This window comes from Coptis chinensis, chromosome 3 (genome assembly GCF_015680905.1).
Source record: "Coptis chinensis isolate HL-2020 chromosome 3, ASM1568090v1, whole genome shotgun sequence".
Taxonomy (NCBI): Eukaryota; Viridiplantae; Streptophyta; class Magnoliopsida; order Ranunculales; family Ranunculaceae; genus Coptis; species Coptis chinensis.
Genome location: NC_141458.1, coordinates 110,516,188 through 110,538,027, shown reverse-complemented (window position 1 = coordinate 110,538,027; position 21,840 = coordinate 110,516,188). Strand labels below are relative to the sequence as shown.

The 21,840-nt window shown below is 36.2% G+C and overlaps 2 protein-coding genes, 1 long non-coding RNA gene and 1 pseudogene across 3 annotated transcripts; 1 reads left to right on the top strand and 3 right to left on the bottom strand.

Annotated features, from left to right (window-relative positions):
• Positions 1-276: 276 nt before the first annotated feature.
• On the top strand, positions 277-7,844 carry LOC147512927 (alanine-tRNA ligase). Its single transcript, XM_086595930.1, has 9 exons — positions 277-671; positions 751-817; positions 894-971; positions 2,859-2,911; positions 4,089-4,172; positions 5,893-5,945; positions 6,037-6,101; positions 6,212-6,270; positions 7,401-7,844. The coding sequence occupies exons 1-9, from the start codon at positions 459-461 to the stop codon at positions 7,488-7,490; spliced, it is 762 nt and encodes a 253-aa protein (XP_086452056.1). The 5' UTR covers positions 277-458; the 3' UTR covers positions 7,491-7,844.
• A 399-nt stretch (positions 7,845-8,243) lies between these two features.
• On the bottom strand, positions 8,244-9,417 carry LOC147512926 (GATA transcription factor 4-like). Its single transcript, XM_086595929.1, is given in 3 exon segments — positions 8,244-8,950; positions 9,064-9,078; positions 9,080-9,417. Coding segments are annotated over 3 exon segments (735 nt in total). The 5' UTR covers positions 9,275-9,417; the 3' UTR covers positions 8,244-8,425.
• Positions 9,418-13,781: 4,364 nt separating this feature from the next.
• On the bottom strand, positions 13,782-17,559 carry LOC147512925 (uncharacterized). Its single transcript, XR_015215135.1, has 4 exons — positions 17,539-17,559; positions 16,195-16,268; positions 14,145-14,197; positions 13,782-13,794 (listed from the first exon to the last, which is right to left on the bottom strand). It is a non-coding gene; the product is annotated as an uncharacterized LOC147512925 (long non-coding RNA).
• A 972-nt stretch (positions 17,560-18,531) lies between these two features.
• Positions 18,532-19,711, bottom strand: LOC147512924 (wall-associated receptor kinase 5 pseudogene; annotated as a pseudogene).
• Positions 19,712-21,840: the final 2,129 nt, after the last annotated feature.

Genomic DNA, 21,840 nt, shown 5'->3' with positions numbered 1-21,840 from the left:
GAATAATCACTGTTCATACATCAATATATTATATAAGATACGTTCACCTATTTGGGTATGAGCAATCATTGTTCATATATCAACAGAAGGTATGAACACTCATTGTTCATAGTAAAATGACAGAAAGAGTAAAATTGGAAAATATTTATTTCAAATCCGGACCATTTGTCATTGAGGGTTATTTTCACGCGAAAATTGGTTTTCAAGGTTATTTTTACCCGAAATTTATCATTGTGAGTGATTATCATAAAACACTGTCCTCTAGAGTTGTTTTGAATTGAAATTAGGCCTTGAGACCAATTTCTTGATAGTAAATACTAAATATTAATACTTTGGGCCTTGGCCACAAGTTATTTGGTCCGGGCCGGTTCGGGTAATGTCCCATACAAAATCACTGATCATCAATAATTCAATATAAAAAAGAGAAGGAAGGTTTTTACAAGGTGTGAGAAAAAAAAATGGTGACAGAAGAAAAACAAACCACCCCTGAAAACCCATTATCATTAAATCAAACAACATTACAAGAAACCCCATGGATTGAATACGCAGCCAAACAAGCACAACTGTTTCAGAATAATCTAGAACATTCCATTGACTTAGCTCTTTTTACTGCCAAATCACGCTTTTCTGAAATCCGGTCCACTTCTTCTGCCCATTTCAATCAAACCCTCGTAAGTACAAAACCCATTTATATTATTGTTTACTTGGAATTGTTTTGAGTAGTACCCTTTTTTTACTGTCAATTTGTAGGATTCTTTGGAAAATGTTAAATCAGAGTTTACTGCTTATGAGGACATTGTATTTGCAAAGATTAAAGGTACATTTTTTGTATTTTGTCATTATTAAACGAGGGGCAATAAGTAATTTTATTAATTTTGAACTATTGTTGGCAGAGGGTATTGTTATTGCAGCTTCCAAACCTGCTATCACGTGTGGGGCTACCTTAGGATTGGGGGTTGTCGTTTTGAAACGTAAGTTTAGTGAACTAGTTTTACTATCATTTGTGTATTATGTTTGGCATGTTTAGAATTCTGTTGTCCCAGAAGGGGTCCTGATTAGGAAGTGCCCTTTGAATATATAACTCTATTATGGCTCTGATACACAATGGCTATTCAGAGCACGTGAAACCAGACTCCTACTTTTAACATTGACCTGCTATAAAGCCTTAGGCCATGATCAGTAATTTACGGAGGGGGATCTGTCAATTTAGCACGAGAATTTAAGTCTTGCTTGTGTACCATTTCACAATCAAGGCATCATAGTAATATGAGTCAAGATGTTTCTTTAGTTCTTTTGGGTTATTTAGACCCTACTAAGTTACCATTTTCGCTTTTGGTAACTTCTTTCTTTCTGGTGTTAGATTTGTTGAAAATTATCCGAATATTTACTTTTCAAGTATTCCTCAAAGTGTGAAGTAGGTGGCTTCTTAAAGAAACAGATCACTATTTTCAGGATGGTTGTAGATTTTAAATCAACTAGGCTATGTACTACGTGCATTAGTTTACTTCATCTGAGGACTGAGTTGAAATGTATTATGATTGGAACTCTTTAGATTGAGGTACAGTAGTAGGTGAAATACTGTGTCTAAGCGTATTTTTTTTTTATGTGTGTGTCTGTGTGTTTTGCGTGTGTTACATTAGTGATGTTACCAGCTATGGTCAATTGAATAGGTATGCATTAAAAGATTGTAAATCAAATATGTGGATAAGTAATGTTAAGTATACATAATTTAGGCAGATTATATTGTCACGTCTCACTTAGATTCATGGATAAAATATGGAGATGAAGTTTCATTGATACTTTGCAACTCCAGCTGGAAAATTTTGTGGAGTTTGAAGCAGCATAGTGTAATGGAACTTTAACTCATTAATCAATGATTTTATTGGTGATACTTCAAACAAGGCAGTCTCCAAGTTGGCATGTTTAGGAGTATACCTTCGAGCCTCTATCTTTATTGTAGCTCTGATTGGCGTATTGTGTGTAATACATTCTTATAACAATGACCAGTTATATTTCTTAGGAGTTAGGACACGATAAGTAATACCCAGTGGGGGATCAGTCAATCATCTTCTTATCAACTTGGATAATGATTAAGACGATTGAACATGTTTCTTTAGTTCTTTTGGGTGTTTGTAAAGATCTAACCAACTTACAATTCTTGCATTTGGTAACTGTTATCTTTTTGGTGTTAGATTGGTTGAGAATGCTCTGGTTAAGTGTTTTCTGAGGATTCATGAATGTGTGAAATAGGTTGTTTGTTTTTTTTAGAAAACGAGCAATATTTTGGTAGAGCAGCAGTAGGAAAGCTGAATGAAGAAAAGGCCGAAAATTTGTTTACTGTATTGACAAGATAGAAATCTGTACCGTCAAAGTGGAATGTAGTTCCTTCAAAGCTATGTTTCTGATCAGGAGACCTGAGGAAAGATTTGTTCTTGGGGCTAAGCTGATATAAGGACTGAAAACTAAAAGGAAGGAGGGGGCTGTTAGGGCAAAAAGATCTTTTTTGATAAATGTGGAAGAGTCTGTAACTCTTTCCAACTACTAGAAAAATCCATTTACCATGTCAAATTGTTTGTGATGTATATAAGGCTTGCAGTTCTACATTTTACAATTTTTTCTGATGTTGTGCCCCTGAAACCTTGGTATATGCAGCTGAATGTTAACGATATTATTACATTTTTTTTGCAAAGGGAAGTCAGATGTTGTTGAAACTTTGACCTTTACTTTTTGTGGTACCTGATTTTTGATGCTGATTCCTGAAATCCTGTCCGTTTTTAGAAATTTCGTGACATTTTGGTCTACATCTTCGATACCCCTCCCCACCTGTCTGTTAATGAGCTTTTCTGTTTCAAATGCAGGGCCAAGACGTTTCTTAACCAACAGTCTTTTACGCCTTCTCGTGAGTGAAGAGGTAGGTCTATTGATATTGTTTGCAGATTTAGTGTGTGCAGTGTGTTGTATTTATATCCTTCCCCGAATTTCTTTGTTGGTGTGGTTCTTGTCAGTTGCCATTGCTTGAAGCTCAACTCGTAACTTAAGACAGAAGAGCTAAAATGAATCTATTCGACGTTTTTAGACTTTATCCATGTATATTTTTAGCATTTACAATTCTTGTCACGACTCATGATGTGTGAAGTGCAAGCCCAGGCCATGGTATTTGTGAGCAAAGCTTGATGGTAATTTTATAGATGGTGTTTTCTTTTAGGTGTAGCATTTTATAGTTATAACTAGTCCTGGTAAATGATCAACATGTTTGCTTGTGTCCCAATTTGTTTTTTTCATTAACACCCAAAGGTTTTACCGACTTTGCTAGTCGGCACCTGCAAAAATGTGTGGGCAAGCCTATTTTTAAAGAGATCAGTAACTCAATTGTGTGTAGCGGGGTTCGAACCCCAGACCTCTGGTATCATCACCCAAAGGTTTTACCAAGCTAGAAGGCACTTACTATTTTTTTTTTCTTCAATAAACTTCAAAATATAAAATGCAGAAATATGGAAGTTAGAAATTCTCTCCTCCCCCGCTGCCCCACCCCCACAACTATAAGCCTATAAACATGTTTTTTGCAACTCATCTGTAATCCAAAGAATTGGCAATCTTAAAATATTAAACATCAAGTGTGGCCTAATTGATACAATGGCTGTATTTGTGTTATTATGAATTTGTTGAAGAATGGTTAGGTAATACTAAATACGCATTGTGGTATCTTTATGCGTTGCGTCGTTGCTTGAATGTTTTCAAGGTCAGATGCTGTCTTGTAATCTATACTATATAACATTAAGCAGATTGGCGTCACTTCATTATTGTCCCTGTGTAGTAGATAATAATGACGGTGGGATGTATCATCTGCCTTTGATCAGAAACTCATATGTCATTAGCAGTACTCAAATAATAAAATCTAAATCTCTGATGTTAGTAGTTTTTGGATCCAGGAACTCAGGAAGTGTTAGAAGGGAACCTAAGAGTATACTAATTTGCAAATCACAAGTTGATTTTCATTTAGTGTTTTATTTTTTATTTTTATTATTATTTTTTTTTCTCTGTTCTTTTTTGTTTCTAAAGTACAAGTCAAATATTTGCTGTGGTTTCAGAGGTTGCTTTCCAGAGCTGATGGCAAAGTGAAGGAATTGCGACAAGCTGTGGACTTTATGAAATCTGAGAGTCAGAAGTTGGAGGTAAACTCCTTGTCTTGTTATTATAAATGTTTTGTTCTCTGGACGTTTGCCACTCTAAAAAATCTGTAGTATAACTGAAGGGAAGGTTTTAACTTCTCTGATAAAGCTGAACTTGTTTTTTTTTTGATAAAGCTGAATTTGTTCATGATATCTAGAATCAAATCCCAGATACAGAGACTTTAAATTTGAAAGGGATTTTCAATTTCCCAATTTCTTTTTTTTTTTTTTTTTTTTTTATAGGCAAGCGGGGTTTTTTAATTAAGAGGTCCCCTACCCCTTTCCCATAGGGAGAAAAAAACAGGACTTATTACAACCTTAAGTACTCGACCCCGTTAGCATCTTCAAACACAATTTTCTTTATATCTTCAGAAAATGAGCTTGGGGTGAGTTCAATAAAATAAACAGTTGGTACATTCTCTGCTAGTTTATCTGCTAACCTATTACATTCTCTATAAATATGAGTAATATGAAATGACTCTAGGCTGTTTATCTGTTCCTTTATGTCTTCTATCATCTTCTTTGCTCTCCATGGCTTCCTTTTGTTCTTTATGAGTGAGATCACATTCGTTGAATCTGTTTGGGCCTTGATCCTCTTAATATTGTGCTTGGGGTGAGTTCAATTTCTTTTTTGGTTAATAGCAAATCATCGAAACAACTGAAAGCGGTGCTCCAGAACTGGAAGTACCATACAAATTTGTTTTATTGACATCAGAGCGGAACTAGGAATTAATTTCAAGGGGTGGGGTTGTAAATGTTTGGTGGCAAAATTTGACGACATTTTCTAAAAAAGTAATAAACAACTAAATTTCAAAACTTGGTAATGCAATTAAAGTCAATTACCCAACTAGATTTTTATAATAAGAACATCTTTTTTCAGGAAAATGAGTTGGACTTCTACAAGTAAAACGCTCTTAATATATCCTTGTTCTCATATATACTAACACAATTATAATATATACTTTAGTACTTTACCGATAAAGAAAATCGCCCTTAAAAGTTTGAAATAATTAGTAAAACCTTTATACTGTAACTCTGTAAGAAAGAAAGAAAAAACAGGCAATCCAATGGGCCTAATACGGATTAGCAATTGGCGGAAGCAACAGTTGAATTAAATCTTTACTTTAATTAAAATAAAGCAAAAGCAACTTAAAAAAAGGGGGGGGAGGGGACACATAATACATGTGCACTCTGGGCTTGGACTTGACCACAACTACGATGTCCACACACATACAAAGTTCATGATCCACTGCATATTGGTCAGTCTTTGCTAACAAATAAAAAGGTATATTTAAGTAGCTATACTACCAGAAAGGAATAGAGGCACAGGTTTTAGCTTTTTGTACAAAGTGCCATTAAGTCAGCAACATGGTGAAATCACCGAATGAACCAGGGAATGTAGGTCTATTGAAAGGTAATGTTGGCGGTACTTTGGGAAGTGACATGAAAATATGCATATTAAATTAATATTATATGTATGATTAGACTATCGTATCAAACTGTAGCACTACATATTGGTTTTTAACTTTTTATCAAGAATCTTAGAGGGAGCTGTAGCCTGTCAGCCTACTCCTGGGTCCGCTCCTGATTGATATGCTTCAAAATGCTGGAGCTGTCTCAGAAACTACTACGACAGTTTCCTGCTAATGCCTGCTCAAACTTTAATTCTTATATGTTAGTTCTGTGTCTTATATTGCACTAATAACATTATTTATTTTACCAGAAGCAGGCATTACAAGCAGAGGAGGAGCTAAGACGGGGAAAAATGAAACTCAGGTTTGCTTCAATACATTGATTACACTTAATCTATTAGTTTATTTTCACGGGAGTTATATCTCATTCTCTTCTATTAACATTTGGGTTGCAGACAGACAGGGAAGCAGATTCAAGATGTTATTCATTCAGCTTATAAAATCGAAGGAAAAGCAAGAGGTACATATATATAATCTACCTTACAAAGGGAACTCGAAAAGTGTTAATTTAACATTCAGCACAAAATGGTCTAATCTTGTGCCTCTAACAAATATTTTGTGTGCTATCAGGCTTAAAGGATATAGTTGGGGAACTTCCAGGCAGAGAAGCATCTAGATTCCGCTCACAGGTGAGTTGTTTGGGCAATTAAACTTGCTTACTCTTTTCATTTAGTTCCCGTACATATTCAGTCTTTGTATGGGATGAACTTGGGACATTTTTTTGGAAAGTTAACTATTACCAAATATTTGAAGTTAAAAATGCATACCTCGGTCAGTCAGTTCTATGCTTGAGGTCTGCCCAGAGAAAAAAATCAGGAGTGGTAGCTTTTCACTGTCTAAGTTTGTAGTACATTTATCATTAAAATTCTTATTCATCCAAAAATGTGTTGCTAAAAGTCAAATTCATTTAGTAGGATGCCCTTACAGGTTACAATTGGATAGCGACCTTGTGAAGGATATAGACCCCCCTGTTGCAAGAAAATTTGAACTCGATTATCGTTTAAGCGTGGTAGTAGCCTAGTAGGATTGGAAATTTGGAAGGAGGTCTTTTGTAATAGATAATAGATTGAAGGTTCGGGTGGCAATATGATTTTGAGGTTTTTTCATTCCGTTTTACTGAGTTGTGTTCAGTGAAATTACAGGTTTTCTTTTGTGTGGTAGAACTTTTCATGAACCTTTTAATTTGAAGACCCTGTGGCCCACTCTCTAGACTTGACTGGTGGCCTTTGGGAAAAATCATGTCGTGAAAGCATAGCACTTTTGATTCACTTCCTCATAGTAACTCAGCTTTCCACTGAAAAACTTTTACTAGTGAGACTAAGTTTCGTAATGATTATCAAATGTGGTATAGACAGATGTATATATTGAGAGTAATTCAGTTAGTACCAAATATAGATGGAAAAATGGTAGTAGAAAGCAATGACAACCTTTGTTCTTCTCCAGTCGTATCCTTCTATACTTTTTTATTTTTCGGTTGAGTAATTCTTAAATTGATGGACAATGCTTGCATTTATAGCTAAAGAATTATGCAGCGGAGTGAAACATATTGTCCTATTTAGTTGAAATACATGGTCCAATTTGGTTGAAATATATCCTTTAATTGGATGACAATCTCGTCCAGCTATTAGCACCTGTTTAATAACATAAGATCATTCGATGTGCTTTCTTCTAATTTGTCTGTTACATTCTCATTTGGCTGCTCTTTGCTTCGGGACATAACCTTTCTTTCCGTTCCTCATGAATGTGTTTTAATTGGCAGGTATCCAATCTTGCATCTGAGGCAAAGCGAGAAAGAAATGTTCTAAATAAAGAGGTCTCAAAAATCATCAACTATGGAATATCGATATGATAATTCTTTGCCCAACTCAATTTTGTTTCCTTGTGCATTGGATTTTGATTTTACAACCGATTTGTACGATGTACTGTGTAAGGAGAGGCCGTCATCCTCCCAGTCTGTAACAAATAAGTGAATTAAGAGCAGTATGCATATATTACTCTTCCTAGACTAGACCAGTTATATAACGAAAAATGGTATACCCTCAGCCTTTCTTGTACATAAGAGATCGTATTATCTCAATGTCAGAGCGATCGTAAGTACAAGAAAATATAGCTTGAACCACATTTTAGTTCGAGATAATTTGTAATCAGAGCCATGATGAGTAAGTATTTGTGGGAAGTAGAATTCCTGAACTAGTTATTACCATATTTGGATGTTCTTGCCAAGTTTGCATTAAGGATTTAAGGACGTATATGCGCCAATGTATTCCACTCGTGACAGACCATTCAATCTAGAAACGTGACCATCAATGTGAACGAGCAATTCATACTTGGGTGATCGAAATTCTTGTCCTCTCCACTACCATTTCCCATTGCAATTTTCACATGCTGAACTTGAAGTTTTATCAAAAAACGAACGTTAAATTCGAGGCACCTTGCACAGAACTTTCACGGGTAGGTTGGCTCTAAGTAGTATGGTAGAACTTCTGCTTCACTCCCGTATATATATATTGAGTTAATAAAAATGTTCTAGTCCCTTCTAAAACGCTCACAATAAAGAGTATTCTCTGCAGTCTGCACTGCTTCACGTGGAAAGTCTCATTCCTTGGACTAAACAACACCCAGTTTCTCTCTCTTATACATTAAAGAAGAAGAAGATAACAAATGTTAACTTTCACCAGATAAAGACCTTAACTAGTCCATAAGTTCTTCAGAAACAACAAAAGTAGAGGAGACAATGACTACTGTAATGTAATTAATAACTTAACACTTGTAGGAAGTCAAACATTAACATACTTTGAACTCGTGATTATTATCTTCCATTGGAACTTCCTTTTGTCTTCTAAGCTCCAAAACTTTCCGATGTGAATTTGAATGCTGAGTCAAAACAAATGTTGGACTAGCTGCTGGCCTATATTCAGGAACCAGTCGACCCGATTTGTACCTAACACCACATGCATTGCACAGCGTCTTTGGTCCCATTGGTCCTGTCCGCCACTGGGGCGTTTTCTCTGACGCGCAGTGTGTACATTTTCGCCCACTTGCTAACCATGAATGCGATGAAGAAGAAGCTGGAGAATGGGAATTTCCAGTATTAATTGACTTGGACTTACTAACGACGGGAGGGTCAGATGCCGGGGAGGAGGTCCAGCTATGATGTGCCAAATTTGATCTGGACTGCTTGCTTCTTGCTTTACCGGGAAGTGAGGCATCTTGGAGGAAGGTTATGCTGCTAGTGCCGGTGAGTGGGAAGTGAGACAAGGACTCGTCGACAAAGTTTGATAGCCATTCTAACTCTGCTACATCATCACACTACAAGTAAATACATGAAAGTCACCATTAGAACAAGAGAAGAATATCATCATAGCTCTATATGCGAAAAATTAAGAAAATAATTAAGTTTTTCTTTGGTGAAGGGGACTCACAGGGACGCATAGATCGTGAGGGGAACTCAGGGTTGGTCTCAATGGAAATGCGCTTAGAAGTGGTGGTTTCTAGCGTTGGAGGGTGAATGTCGTCGCTGTCGGTAGTGGTGGTGGACGAGGAGAAAAGGTCTTGGTTGGAGAAGTCTAGTAAGTCGTCAATGTGGAAGAAATCAGGACATGAGAGATCGTTCATTTCCGTGTCTTTGGACATTATTTGAAAACAAACCTGGACAGTCTCTCTTATCTCTATCGATCTCTCAAGCTGCCTAACTCCTAGTTAAGGAGAGACAGGGAGGAAAGCGAAGACTGATGAGGTTGTTTGGAGGTGTGGGTCGTGAGAGGAAGGAGAGTGTGTTCACACTTCACACACTTCTTAGTTCATTCATTTCCAAGTGGTAAATGGAGAACGTGCAAAGAGTGTCCATCCATGCATATGTGATCTGACGATATTCTATTCTATGAAATTAAATCTCCTACACTAGGTTGTTGAGTTCAAACTTGCAATTAAATTCAAATTGCGACCTGTCAAGCTTAAATGGAGCTCATCAAGAGATTCATGGCACTGTGGTTTGTCAATATATACCATGAATGTGCGCGGTGCGCCCAACCTAGTGTAGTGCTCCCAAAGAGGATTTGGTGATAAACCGGCCTAATTCCAGAAGGGCTAACAAATAATGTAGATAAAAAGGTTAATGTAAGAAAGTAGTACCCATTTTCGTTGCAATAACACAGTGTCGACAAATTGGACACACACAGTATCTCTTTGAGAGAAGGGGTTGACTTACGTACACTCGTGCCACACATTGTAGACGTACGCTCCATTTTTCTCTATAATATATATATAGGTTGATACAAGTAGATAACTAAGAGGCATTGATGAAAACATTGGGGCATTGACTTCATATACCATATAAAATGATCCATAAAGTAAAATATATGTTTCTTATATACTTGGTGCCAATTTCGAAAATTGGTGAATGGATATCTCAAATTTATGAAGCTACGTTCACGAGGAACATGGGCACTCCTTACATTCCATAACGTCCCCAGTTCCTACCTCAGTGAACTCGATGTATGGTAATACGAGCGTTTACCTATCTTCATTTCATTCTGCCTACCCACACCCGAAGAGCTGTTTTGCTACAAGATATTGTAGCTTTGCTAAATAGTTGTCAACAATTATATGATAAGTCTGCATTCGCACCTTACAGTTTTATGCAAAAAACAGATGTTACAGAATTTTCAACAGGATAAATGCCGAACCCAAATGTGTAAACGATATAGTTAAACCATCATGAGGCAATCTTGTGTCGTAAAAGGTTGAAATAAAATAGTTCGGAAGTCGGAACTCAAATTTTAGTTATTTAGTTGGAAAATAACCATTGCTGGTGAGAAAATTTGTTTATCAAACAGGCGCTTAGTTCTTTAAAGTTTCACACGAAGGTGATAGAGGAATGAGGCCATGGGGGTATGGATAATGGATTCAGGAGACCATATTTTGATGAGCACGTGAGCCATCATGAGATTTGGGATCCCAGAGTAACAAGTAAAATCTGCAGACACTTAAAAAATTATGGTCATGGAGAACTTGTTAGTCATTCACACGGCAAAATTCTATTTAAGTAGCACCGACAGAAAGCCAGTGGAATCAATCCTACAAAAACAACGAAGTCATTCTAATAGGAAAGGCACATGGTGTGTGATTCTCAATAGATTTACAATTGCTATATAAACTTATAGTTCGTGCATTTTTACAACTATTGAGATTGTCAACGGTCTAGAAACTAGTCAATCTTCAAAAATTAAGTATTCATTGTATGAACGGGCTGTTATTCTTGACTTCTTGTGAGTCTGTCATATATAGTCATAATCATATGCATAGTTCAGATTCGAAGAAGTAGTTGCCATTTAGGATACGCCGATGCGGAACGAAACCCGTTATTCATGAAATCATAACCAGAAAGGGAGCATCTGTGTTTTCAAAGTAAAAGCATAATAAAAAGCATATGAAATGAAACTCAGATTATGGAGCTAGGACTAGGTGAAGGAGTGGTTGATTAGCCCGTGGTTTAAATCTTGGTGCATGTTTAAAGAGGCTTATATTATGTCAACAGTCTTTAAAGCACTGTTCCTGAAATATACGGGCCAATCTGTGAGGGAATTTGGTGGTGGATGTTTGTCCTCGAAGGTTGCATAATGGCAATCTTAATCTTAACGAAGGAAATGTTAGGGAAATTGCCAGTAGAATGTACAATTGTCGAAATAGTGACGACTCTCGGAATTGGATCAAAATATATGGTTGTCTGGGATTGGATCAAATATATGGTTGTGCCTTTAGCACCCAATTTAGGGATATCATCAGGTTTGGAAAGAGCGGGTCTTGAAAAACTTTTTGGGGAATTACATAGAAATAATAGAAAGGAATGTGGGATTGGGGGCTTGATTAGGACTATAATCAGCCTATCATAGAGAGAGAACACGATGATAATTTTGTAGACTAACTTAATAAATCGCTAGCAATGATGTATTAGTTAGAGATAGGGATAAAAAATGAGATCTCTCGTCTAACTTTCGGATGTAGTTAGTTGAGAACTTGTAATTGGGATCGTTATAGGGCGTAACCTTGGATTATTAGAATGGGCATTAGGTCTTAGGAGGTATCTGGTTGTACTATGTAAGTGAGTTTCTCTCTCACATTTGAACCATTTTTACATCCTAATGAATAATTTTAAGTATTTATTATGCCACTGATGTCTCTACTTTTGCTTTTGTAGTTTTCTGCTGTCAGACTTTTGAGCTTCAGAACCACATTTTTAGGAGTTTTGGTCCAATGTCGTTGGATAAGATTCTTGATGTTGCTAGTAGTACATGGAGTCTTTGTCTATCCGATTTTGATCTCAATTCTTTGGTTATGAATATTACCGTTCTCTTAAAACCACAAAAAGTTTTGGTGGAAGCGTTCTACGGTAAGATTGCTGCTGGTCTTGAGAGAGAGTATGAGTTATTTGCTCGTCAAAAAGCAATCATTGGATGCTTGCAGTCAGAACACGCAAATGATTTTCTACTTGCTATTCCAATGGAGGGACTTGGACAACGTATGTCACCGGTGGAGTATCGTTCTATTCTCTGGTACCGTCTAATGATGAACACGCAAATGATTTTCTACTTGCTATTCCAATGGAGGGACTTGGACAACGTATGTCACCGGTGGAGTATCGTTCTATTCTCTGGTACCGTCTAATGATTCATTTGTACTCTGATAGTGGTCTATGCCTTGCTTGCAAAAAGAGTAGATTGGATGGCTTCAGGGACCATACAGTACATTGTAGATATTTTCAAGGTTTCAAATATCGACATGATCATGTTAGAGACATTTTATGTTATGCATTTTGGAGGGCTGGAGTACAAGTAAAGAAAGAAGCTCCTGTCAATTTTCTTACTAATCTGAATGAGAGTAGATCAACGCTTCGGCCTGCAAATGTATTAATTTACAGTTGGTCTGAGGGGAAACATGCATGTATTGATGTAACTGGAGCATCTCCGTTGGTTTGGCTTGGAAATAGAGTCTTTAAGGTGGGAGAAACAGCTAATAGAGCAGCGGCAGGAAAGATTGAGAAACACGAGAATGCTTGTAGGGCTAATCAACATTGTTTCATTCCGTTTAGCTTCGACACTTTCGATTTCTTGGCACAACAGTCTGTTGAGCTCTTTAAGAGGTTGCAGAAAGTTATGAACAATAACGTATCGACAACTGATTCTAACAAGTTTGCATTTAGAAAAATAGGATTTGCCATTCATAAAGGACTTGTGGCGCAGCTTCTTATACGTTTGTCTTAATCATTTGTAAAACTCGTTATCATTATTAATAAAAATTTCCACATAAAAAAAATAAAAAAATATACAAGGGATCAAATGATCAGGCCTCGAGCAAGGTGATCACAGATCATTGCCCATTGGGCACTCACTGGAGCTAGCTTCTCGGTCTTCTCCTCTCCTTTTGCAGTAACTTTAACAATTATCAATTTACAATCATCCCAAACAGGAAGAGTTCTTCATTGCATGTTTTCCTAGTCTTTTCTTGTGTAGACCTTCCACGGCATTCTTATGTTGTGGGGCATGAGAAGGGAAATCTAACTGCTATCTTGGACCTACAATATTTCAGTCGCTCTCTGCTATATTCTAATTGCTAATCTTGGACCCCAAAAAACCTTTCAATCACTCACAAGAGATCCATTCAAAACCAGTCAAACGACTGAAAAAAGTGCCATGAGTTTAGTTTTGAATAAAATGAACAGAGAGAAAACAAATCCTAAATGAAACCACAAGTGCACTGGGCTCATAATACCTCACTCAAACATCAAATTCGTTATCATATTCTCTACTAAGTCAATCATAGAGAGACACAAACTATAACAATAGATGACTGCAACCAGTAAGACTCAGAAAATAAATTTACTCAAAATAATTTATTAAAGGTGGGATTCAAATGTAACACCAACCGAAGGCAAGAAACTTGAAAAATGTAATCAATAGCCTCTAATAACCTTCATTTTCTTATCAAGGTAGAACAATTTAGACCTGACAAAATAAATATAGTACCGCCTTAAACATATTTATTGAGCTCACAAAATGGTGAGAAGATTACAAAATCCAGTATGATCAACTGCCAGAAGAATAATGTTTTGGTGGTGGGCTTCTTAAACTTTCACCTTGGACCTGACATTCCGAGCTCTAATTCAACAGAAAAAGATGATTTATATCAGGATCAATATGATAAATAAAACCACAGTAAAACCACACTACTTAAATCAAGGAGTAGGAAACAACATACAACTCAAAATGCATATTGAGTCATTCAGATACACCAATGAATTCAATAACTTATCAAGACTAACTCCCTTTGCAGCATAATTTGAATAGAAGAGGTTGATGGAATAAACCAAACACCCAAGTTCCTTCAGATAATGAAGGTATTGATGAGATATTGATTGATCATTGTATGAAGAACTAGACATGAATGGGTAGATGGATAATGACAAGGAACATGCAGGCAGAAGTTCAAAAATGTGATGGGTACCCACCTCAGAAACAGCAAGGGAAACGAGGAAAATGAATCACGTATCATCAATTCCATCTGGTAAAAGGAGCAATATATGTTTGTTACCATAGTATCCATGATGTCTTGGTCAGAAGAAAGCAAACTGCAAGTTTCGTATTTGAAGAAAAAGTTTCTTCTTTCTGAACTATAATTGAGTTGCTTTCAGATCGCATGACCAACCTACCGATCATTGTACGCAATATCTATCACAAAATAGTTCTCCAATGGCAAAATTATTTACTAAATATTGATGTGTGGTCTGACATGAGAAACATATTTCTTAATCAACTCTATGGAATAACATTTTCTCCTGTGCTCAACTAATTCCATGTTAGCTTTTCCAAATCAAAAGAACTGAACTAAGTATTCAATGCAACTGTTTTCCAGAACATAGAATGAGTTTTTTCGTCCACGAAGGCTTGACCATTGTTCCAGATGGCCAACTTTTGCACAGGTGACAAATAATAATTGAATATTTTGTCATTAACAGAAAATAAGACAATCCAAAAGGAACGATTGCGAATATGAAGCCATGTTTCTTTCATTATTTGAAATAGCAGGTTCAAGGACAGTAAATATCTCATCCAAAAAAAAGCTTTGTGTGATGCATGTTTAAAAAGCAACCAAAGAAAACAAATCAATCAAAAAACAACACATAGAGAAAATGTATGAGCACAGCATAATAAAAGAAGGGATGGTCTTGTTCTTTTGAATAATAAACACTGGGAACACAAACAAAAAGCACAGAACATGTGATGCATAGCTTAAAAATTCATATGATAAGTTATTTACTATATGGCTATCAGATACCCAAACGAAATAGTTATTTCCCAAATTTTATGCCTACTGGGAATGGCGTTTACAAAATTCAAAGATATAATCACCACCAAATATAAGTGTTTTCTTGTGATATATCATACAACCATGAATAAATTTTCCTGCTTTGGAAATATCAAATGATATAAAAAAAATGAGTATTTATATACAAAGATAATATACCAAAATCATAGTTCAAAAAGTTTTTCACATACCACAAAATTACATCAATATAATACTCGGACTTGTTATCAACACAAAACTACTTTTCCTCCATACTAGATAAATGTTCGTTAAAGAACTAAAATATCATTTTCTAGGGAAATATGTTCAACCACAACTAGAAGCAAGGGTTCTAGGGGAATATGTTCAACCACAACTAAAAGTAAGGGTTCTAGGGGAATATGCTCAACCACAACTAGAAGCAAGGATGCCCCTGCAATACAACCTTGTTGCAAGCCATATTCAAACAACATACATAGAGCCAGATGTCTGTCTTATAATTGGTGTAAATAAGGCACTTTGCAACAAAACTGGCACCCCAGAAAGATTTTGTTCTTATTGTCCTATTTGATCCATGTTAATTATAATATAATTCCATAATCTTCTAATACGCCATAATAAGATACATAGTTACTATACAACAGAGATGCAAGATATATTATTGTTCTGACTGTGCATCTGCCTTTTCAATAAAGAGTTGGGATTTTGATCCAAGAAAAAATCAATATTTAAAACCTCAAAAAGAAGAGCACTTACACAAACGTCACTCAAATTCATTGTATGAACATTTCAGAGTCATAAAAATAGAAAATATCAACTGAAAAATGTCAACACCTAACGTTCACGAAAAAAATTGATTAATATTTTTTCTTTCTGATCGGATTAATAATAGTATTAACATAAAATTTCTCATTACAAACAAATATCGTAAGTTTTCACAAGATTTGGATGGTGGACTCCAGCTTATCATGCCACCAGCTTTTCAAACAAAGATTGGATACAAGAAATGGCAAGATGGACAGCTATTATTGACGCAAAGGCTCCATTATCTGCATCTAAAATCCCGAAGAACCTATTGAATATGTCCATTGACTTCTTACAGAACTAAAGTATAAAAATATCTCATGAAGTTAAATTGCAACCTGACACCTATCACCATGTAATTACTTTTGATTGATTAATTCTAAGGTATGCTTGTAATGAAGTGTTCGTACTTGAAACCGAATTGTGAATAGCATGTCCAGCGAAGCCCACTCTATTTCTTTCAAGCATTGGGTAACTCATGTGCCTGCAGGAACCACATATCTGAAGTTGGTTTCAAGACACATTGCAAATCTAGCAGTGCGAGTTCTCATACAAACAAAAGCAAATTACTAACATTCCCATCTAATGAAGATTAGATGGCATCAGACATCTTTATCAGGATTATATGGCTTCAAACATATGGACTACAGTATAAATGTGGTATCCATCACGAGAGGGTTACTGTCTAGTGGTGATCATATAAAACCACATCTTCACAAATAGTGTTAAGAGGCCAACATTCCTTTTGGCTTACTTCATTTAAAAAATTAGCGACTATCTATGAAGAAACTGGTTTGTTGTTAAAAAAGAAGTTTCAATGCAAGATAGACTAGTTCAAGGGGACCTTGTAAACACCAGAATATACAGAAGTTCAAAAACAAAACAGACTAACAACACAATCTTAATAGTCTCACACCCTTTGTACAACATAAAAATCTAACGTGAGTTCCTCATCACGCAGAATAATACTTAGATCAACAGAACCCTATGGAGACCACCAAAGCTACTAGTATGCACATAAGCTCATTGCAAAATCCTTATCATACACTACACTAAGTCTGATTGAAAAAAATTATATTGTTTTAAATCCGAGCTACTAGGAAAACCAAAATCACTTAACAAGAAAGACACCTAAAGTATGATACAGCCTATATCTATTTCACGAATAATGATTTAAAACGAGTTTAAGTGTGGAATCTATGAGTGAAATTCAAACGAAGCACCTACACCCATGAAATTTGACACATAACTACCTCCATATAAACATATAGCACAAAACCATAGGCATAGTGAATTCCCAAGCATAAGGAGCAAATCATGCACCAGGCGGAAGAAAAGAGAAGCTGAGGATTCTAGATTCCCTAATATCATATGAACCCTGCTGAAAAGAACAAAGAAGAAGCTCCTCCAAAAAAATCCCAAGGACTATTAACTTAAGCATTCTGCACTTTTAAAGGGCTTGTCATGGGCGCTTTGGCAGTGCCACGAACAACACACCAAAGAGGTATCCTCGTTCTATCCTTTTAAAGTCAATGTATCCTTTTCAAGAACTATCACTCACAAAGAATGCCCCTAATGAAGTATAATGTTTACATCAACCTAAATTATTTGTTAAAACAAACCCTAGGATGATTCAAAAACTAGTAAGCACATTTTCTCCACAACATACAACTAAAAACACCAATTCACCCATCGAACACGACAAGTAACAAAACATGAATAGAAACACACTAACAAGAGAAGCAGCTACTCACACTAAAAAACAAGTAAACTACTAGAGGCCGGGAGAGGTACAGCAGAGGCTACCCTGTAAAAGAGAACGACAACTCCTCGAGTTCAAGCTCAGGCATGAATTCAACCTCGATACCGCTACAGCACTGTGAAGTGGCAACAGTGATTCCAGACATCCAAGTTCTGCACGTGACCTGTTTGACAAAATTCCCAACAGAAATACAAATTTATCAAAACAATTATAACAAATACTCAACACGTAAAAACATTATAAATGAAAGTTTAATAGTGTGACCTTGTTATAACGGAAGAAATGGTGCGTCGAGAAGATTTGGATTGGCTTGAAAGGGGAACACGTGTAGCTGAAAATGGGGATGTCGATTTAATTGCGTTTTTTAGAGAATTGAGACTTGTCCTGTTAATGAATCGATTACAAGCCATTACAAAAAGATCAAAGGTTTTACAGATAGGTTTTTAGGGTTTAAGCTTAAACAACATTTTGGTGTGTTTATTTTCAACCAAAACCCGTTATTTGCAGGCATGTAAGGTTGTAATTTGTAAATATACCTGACTATTGTTAATTACACCCTCTGGCCAGATTACATAAGGGAGGGCTAGGGACATATCTTATATTAATATTTTTTGTAGATATGATTTTCTAACTATTCTAAACATTGTCACAAATAATAAAAAAAATTAAAAATTTCTAAACTTGCCAAATATAGTATCAAAAATGGTGAAAATGAACGGTTTACAATTTGCCAATTTTGTAAATTGTTAACTACATTTGGCAAGTTTGGAATTTTTTGATTTTTTGATTATTATTTGTGATAATGTTTAGAATAGTTAGGAGATCATATCTACTAAAAATTAGCCTAATCCAAAACTTATAAATGTCATAACGATTTTGAGTTTTTTTACGTGTTAAGATAAAACATGTCCCTAAAACCACTCCCATTACATAATTAGTGTTGAAATATTGATACATTTATTCCGTGCAGTGATACACGTGATTATTATTCAAGTTCAAAGTGCATTGGTGTTGTCACAAATTGCTTATGATCTGTTAAGCTCATTGTTTCTTCACAACTTCCCTGGTCAGCCTGCACGTTTTGATGTTCTTTGTTGAGTCCATCAAGCACATCAGCCACTTCTTTCATTGTTGGCATTTCAGTACTTGGCATTGCCACACATCTAACTGCTAGCTTTGCAATTGTGTAAATCTCTTTAGTTCCAAACTCTTTGACATCTCCGAACTCCAAGAATTGATCAAGCTGATTATGTTCTAGTGCCGATGTAAAGAGCATAACAATACTAATCATTTCTCTAGATGTATCCCAAGAAAGTGCTTTCCTTTTGCTTAAAAGTTCCATTAGAACAACACCAAATCCATACACGACGCTCTTTATTGTCAGCTCGCCTGTTTGAACATACTCAGGATCTAAGTATCCGGCCCATTGTCCCTTGACCTCGTGTGTATGGTATAGTTCGATCCAATGGCACCAACTTGGAGGCTCCAAAATCTGACACTTTTGCGGTGTAGTTCCCATCTAAGAGAATGTTAGCAGATTTGATATCTATGTGAATGATTGGTGGAGATGCTAGAGAATGCATATAGTCAAGTGCTCCTGCTGTTTCAGCAGCAATTCGTAAACATCTAGACCATGAATGTAGGATCGTTGGGTTCCTGCCATGTATGTGGTGGAAGAGACTGCCATTTGGTACAAATTCATATACCAACATTGGAATTTTTGTTTCTAAGCATACACCCAAGAGTTTCACCACATTCTTGTGGTTGATCTTTGAGACAACGTCAACCTCGTTTAGGAACTGCTCAATATGGTTTTGGTCTACTACTTTTGATTTCTTAACAACAATTTCTGTCTTGTCGTCTGATAACCCTTTGTACACCCAACCATTGCCCCCTTCACCAAGAATCCCATGAGCATCAAAGTTGTTAGTTGCCTTCTCTAGTTGTGCTTCTTTAAAGATCTTTACACTGCACTAAGGTGATTTAACAACAAACCTCCATTCCTTATGCGATTTTTCTCCTGGATTTTCTTTTTGTACACCCAAGATAGGTAAAGAGCCAAAGTTAGAAGCAAAACACCTGTTCCAATGGCTGGAAGAGAGAAAAAGAAAAAGAAAATAGTCATTCATTTAGCCTAATGTCTTTTGAGACTAATTATGTTTTGAGCTTTGTACCTACGCTAACAACTATGTTCATCAAAAAGCTACTTAAAGGCGATGAGAGTCGAAAGTATAGTACCTATCGCAACTTTAGTCACGATTCTGAGACTATAGCCAACTTTAGCATCACTATACTTACCAAATGGACAGGGGCAAGTGTAATTTCCTAGAGTGTTTTTGCACCTTCCTTTGCAAAGATTATGTTTTGGATCAGCACACTCGTTGATGTCTTTTAGAGATTGATATCGATGCAATCACCAATAAATATGTCAGCAAAACGAAAGGAAGTTTGTAAGGTTTAGTACTAATGAAACTTCACAAAGAATTAAATTGCACTTGTGCATCCCGAGGAGACATATGGGTTGCCTTCATATCCTTCCTTGCAGATGCAATAGTATCCAAGGCTATTGTTTGAGTTGATGCAAATAGAATACAGACCACAACTATAACCATATAGGTCTCCACTTCTCTTCGGATCTTTACAAGTCTGATTTCCTATAGCCCAATCAAGCACAACTGGTGCTTTTATGACTTTCATTCCTGGCTTATACTTGAGATCAAAGTTTGGGTAGTTTGTCTATTCTTTAGAAGCAAAGAATGCGTAGTTGCAAGAATTGTACATGGTTGTCGTATGGTTTTTTGGATTTATGATGACACCAAGGTCATCGAATGTGATCCATAAATCTTTGAGACTACTCGGATGATTAACAATGAGTACGTACTGGGGTTTGAGTGCATCCATCCCCTGGACAAGAAGTCCTCTTTGTTTCTAAAAAGCCAAAAGATGGACAAGCCATGCATAACAACAAAAGATGTATGGTCACGAAGAACACCTAATGCATTATAGCCAACGACAACAAAGTTATTTTGAGTGGATGACAGTGTAAATGAACTTCCTTCTAAACGTTTTAACGGTAAATCGTTCCAAATTTTGTCTCCATACTCATTGTAGCAAGTAAATGCTATTTGAAACTCTACAATGGCTGTTCCAGATTCAATCGATATGTTTAAAACAGAAATGTTGTTAAACATCAGAGTATGAGTGGTGTGACTACGGTTGCACACAAGCTTAAAACTTGGGTTATTGAAAATTTGAAATATCCTGAATTACCTAAACCAAAAGGGTATGGAACAAGAACATCGCCACATATTTCCTGGCTCAAGGCGAACACCTCACCTGAAAGAAAAATTAAAAATAAGAACGGTAACATATCTCGCCCTCTTTTTTTTATGGTAACATATCTCGCCCTATTTTGTGTTTCGTTACCAACTTTTCTAGCTTATTTTGTGTTTCGTTACCAACTTTTCTAGCTCATATCCGAAAATAATGACTAACTGTTAGAATTAAACCGATTTGGAAAGAACACCACACTAACTTAACACTAACTTAACATGTATTGAATAATTGAGAGAATGAAATAGAGAGAATTCTTATTCATTGAGGTAAGTCTAAATAGGAGAATGTTACCTTTATATACAACTAGGTAACCTCCTTTCCAATATAAAGGATTATCAGGATAAACACCATATAGAGGGTTATCAGGATAAACACCAGATAGAAGGTTATCAGGATAAACACAGATCAATGGTGGGCATCCATATAAACCCACGAATTTCATAACACTCCTCCTTGGATGTCCACCGTTCTTGTGGAAATTATAGTGGATGCATCTTTTTGTAGCATTCTTCTGGATGCTCTATAACTATCCAATGATAGTTGCCTCATTAAAACCTTGCTAAGGAAAACCCAGTGGAAAAAAAAAACCAAAGCGAAGGAAAAAGAGTACAACATTACTCATAATCATTGTGACTTGCTTAATACTGCCTCATTAAAACCTTTACTACGAAAACCCAGTGGGATAAAACCTAGATAAGGGAAAATAGTACAGTACATATGTCCTGAGACACATTCTTCAGGATGCTCCCCCTGTTCTATCACTCCCCATGATAAAGACAAGTCTTTATATGGCTTGGTGGTGAACTCTGCGAATGCTGATCCCATATACAAGCTTTTGAAATGTATGCTTCGGTAGTGATTTAGTGAAGAGATCAGCAACATTGTCGCTGGATCGGAACGAACTTGCTCCTTCTTCTTCTGAAGTTGATGAGTGTAAAAGAATTTTGGCGCAATGTGT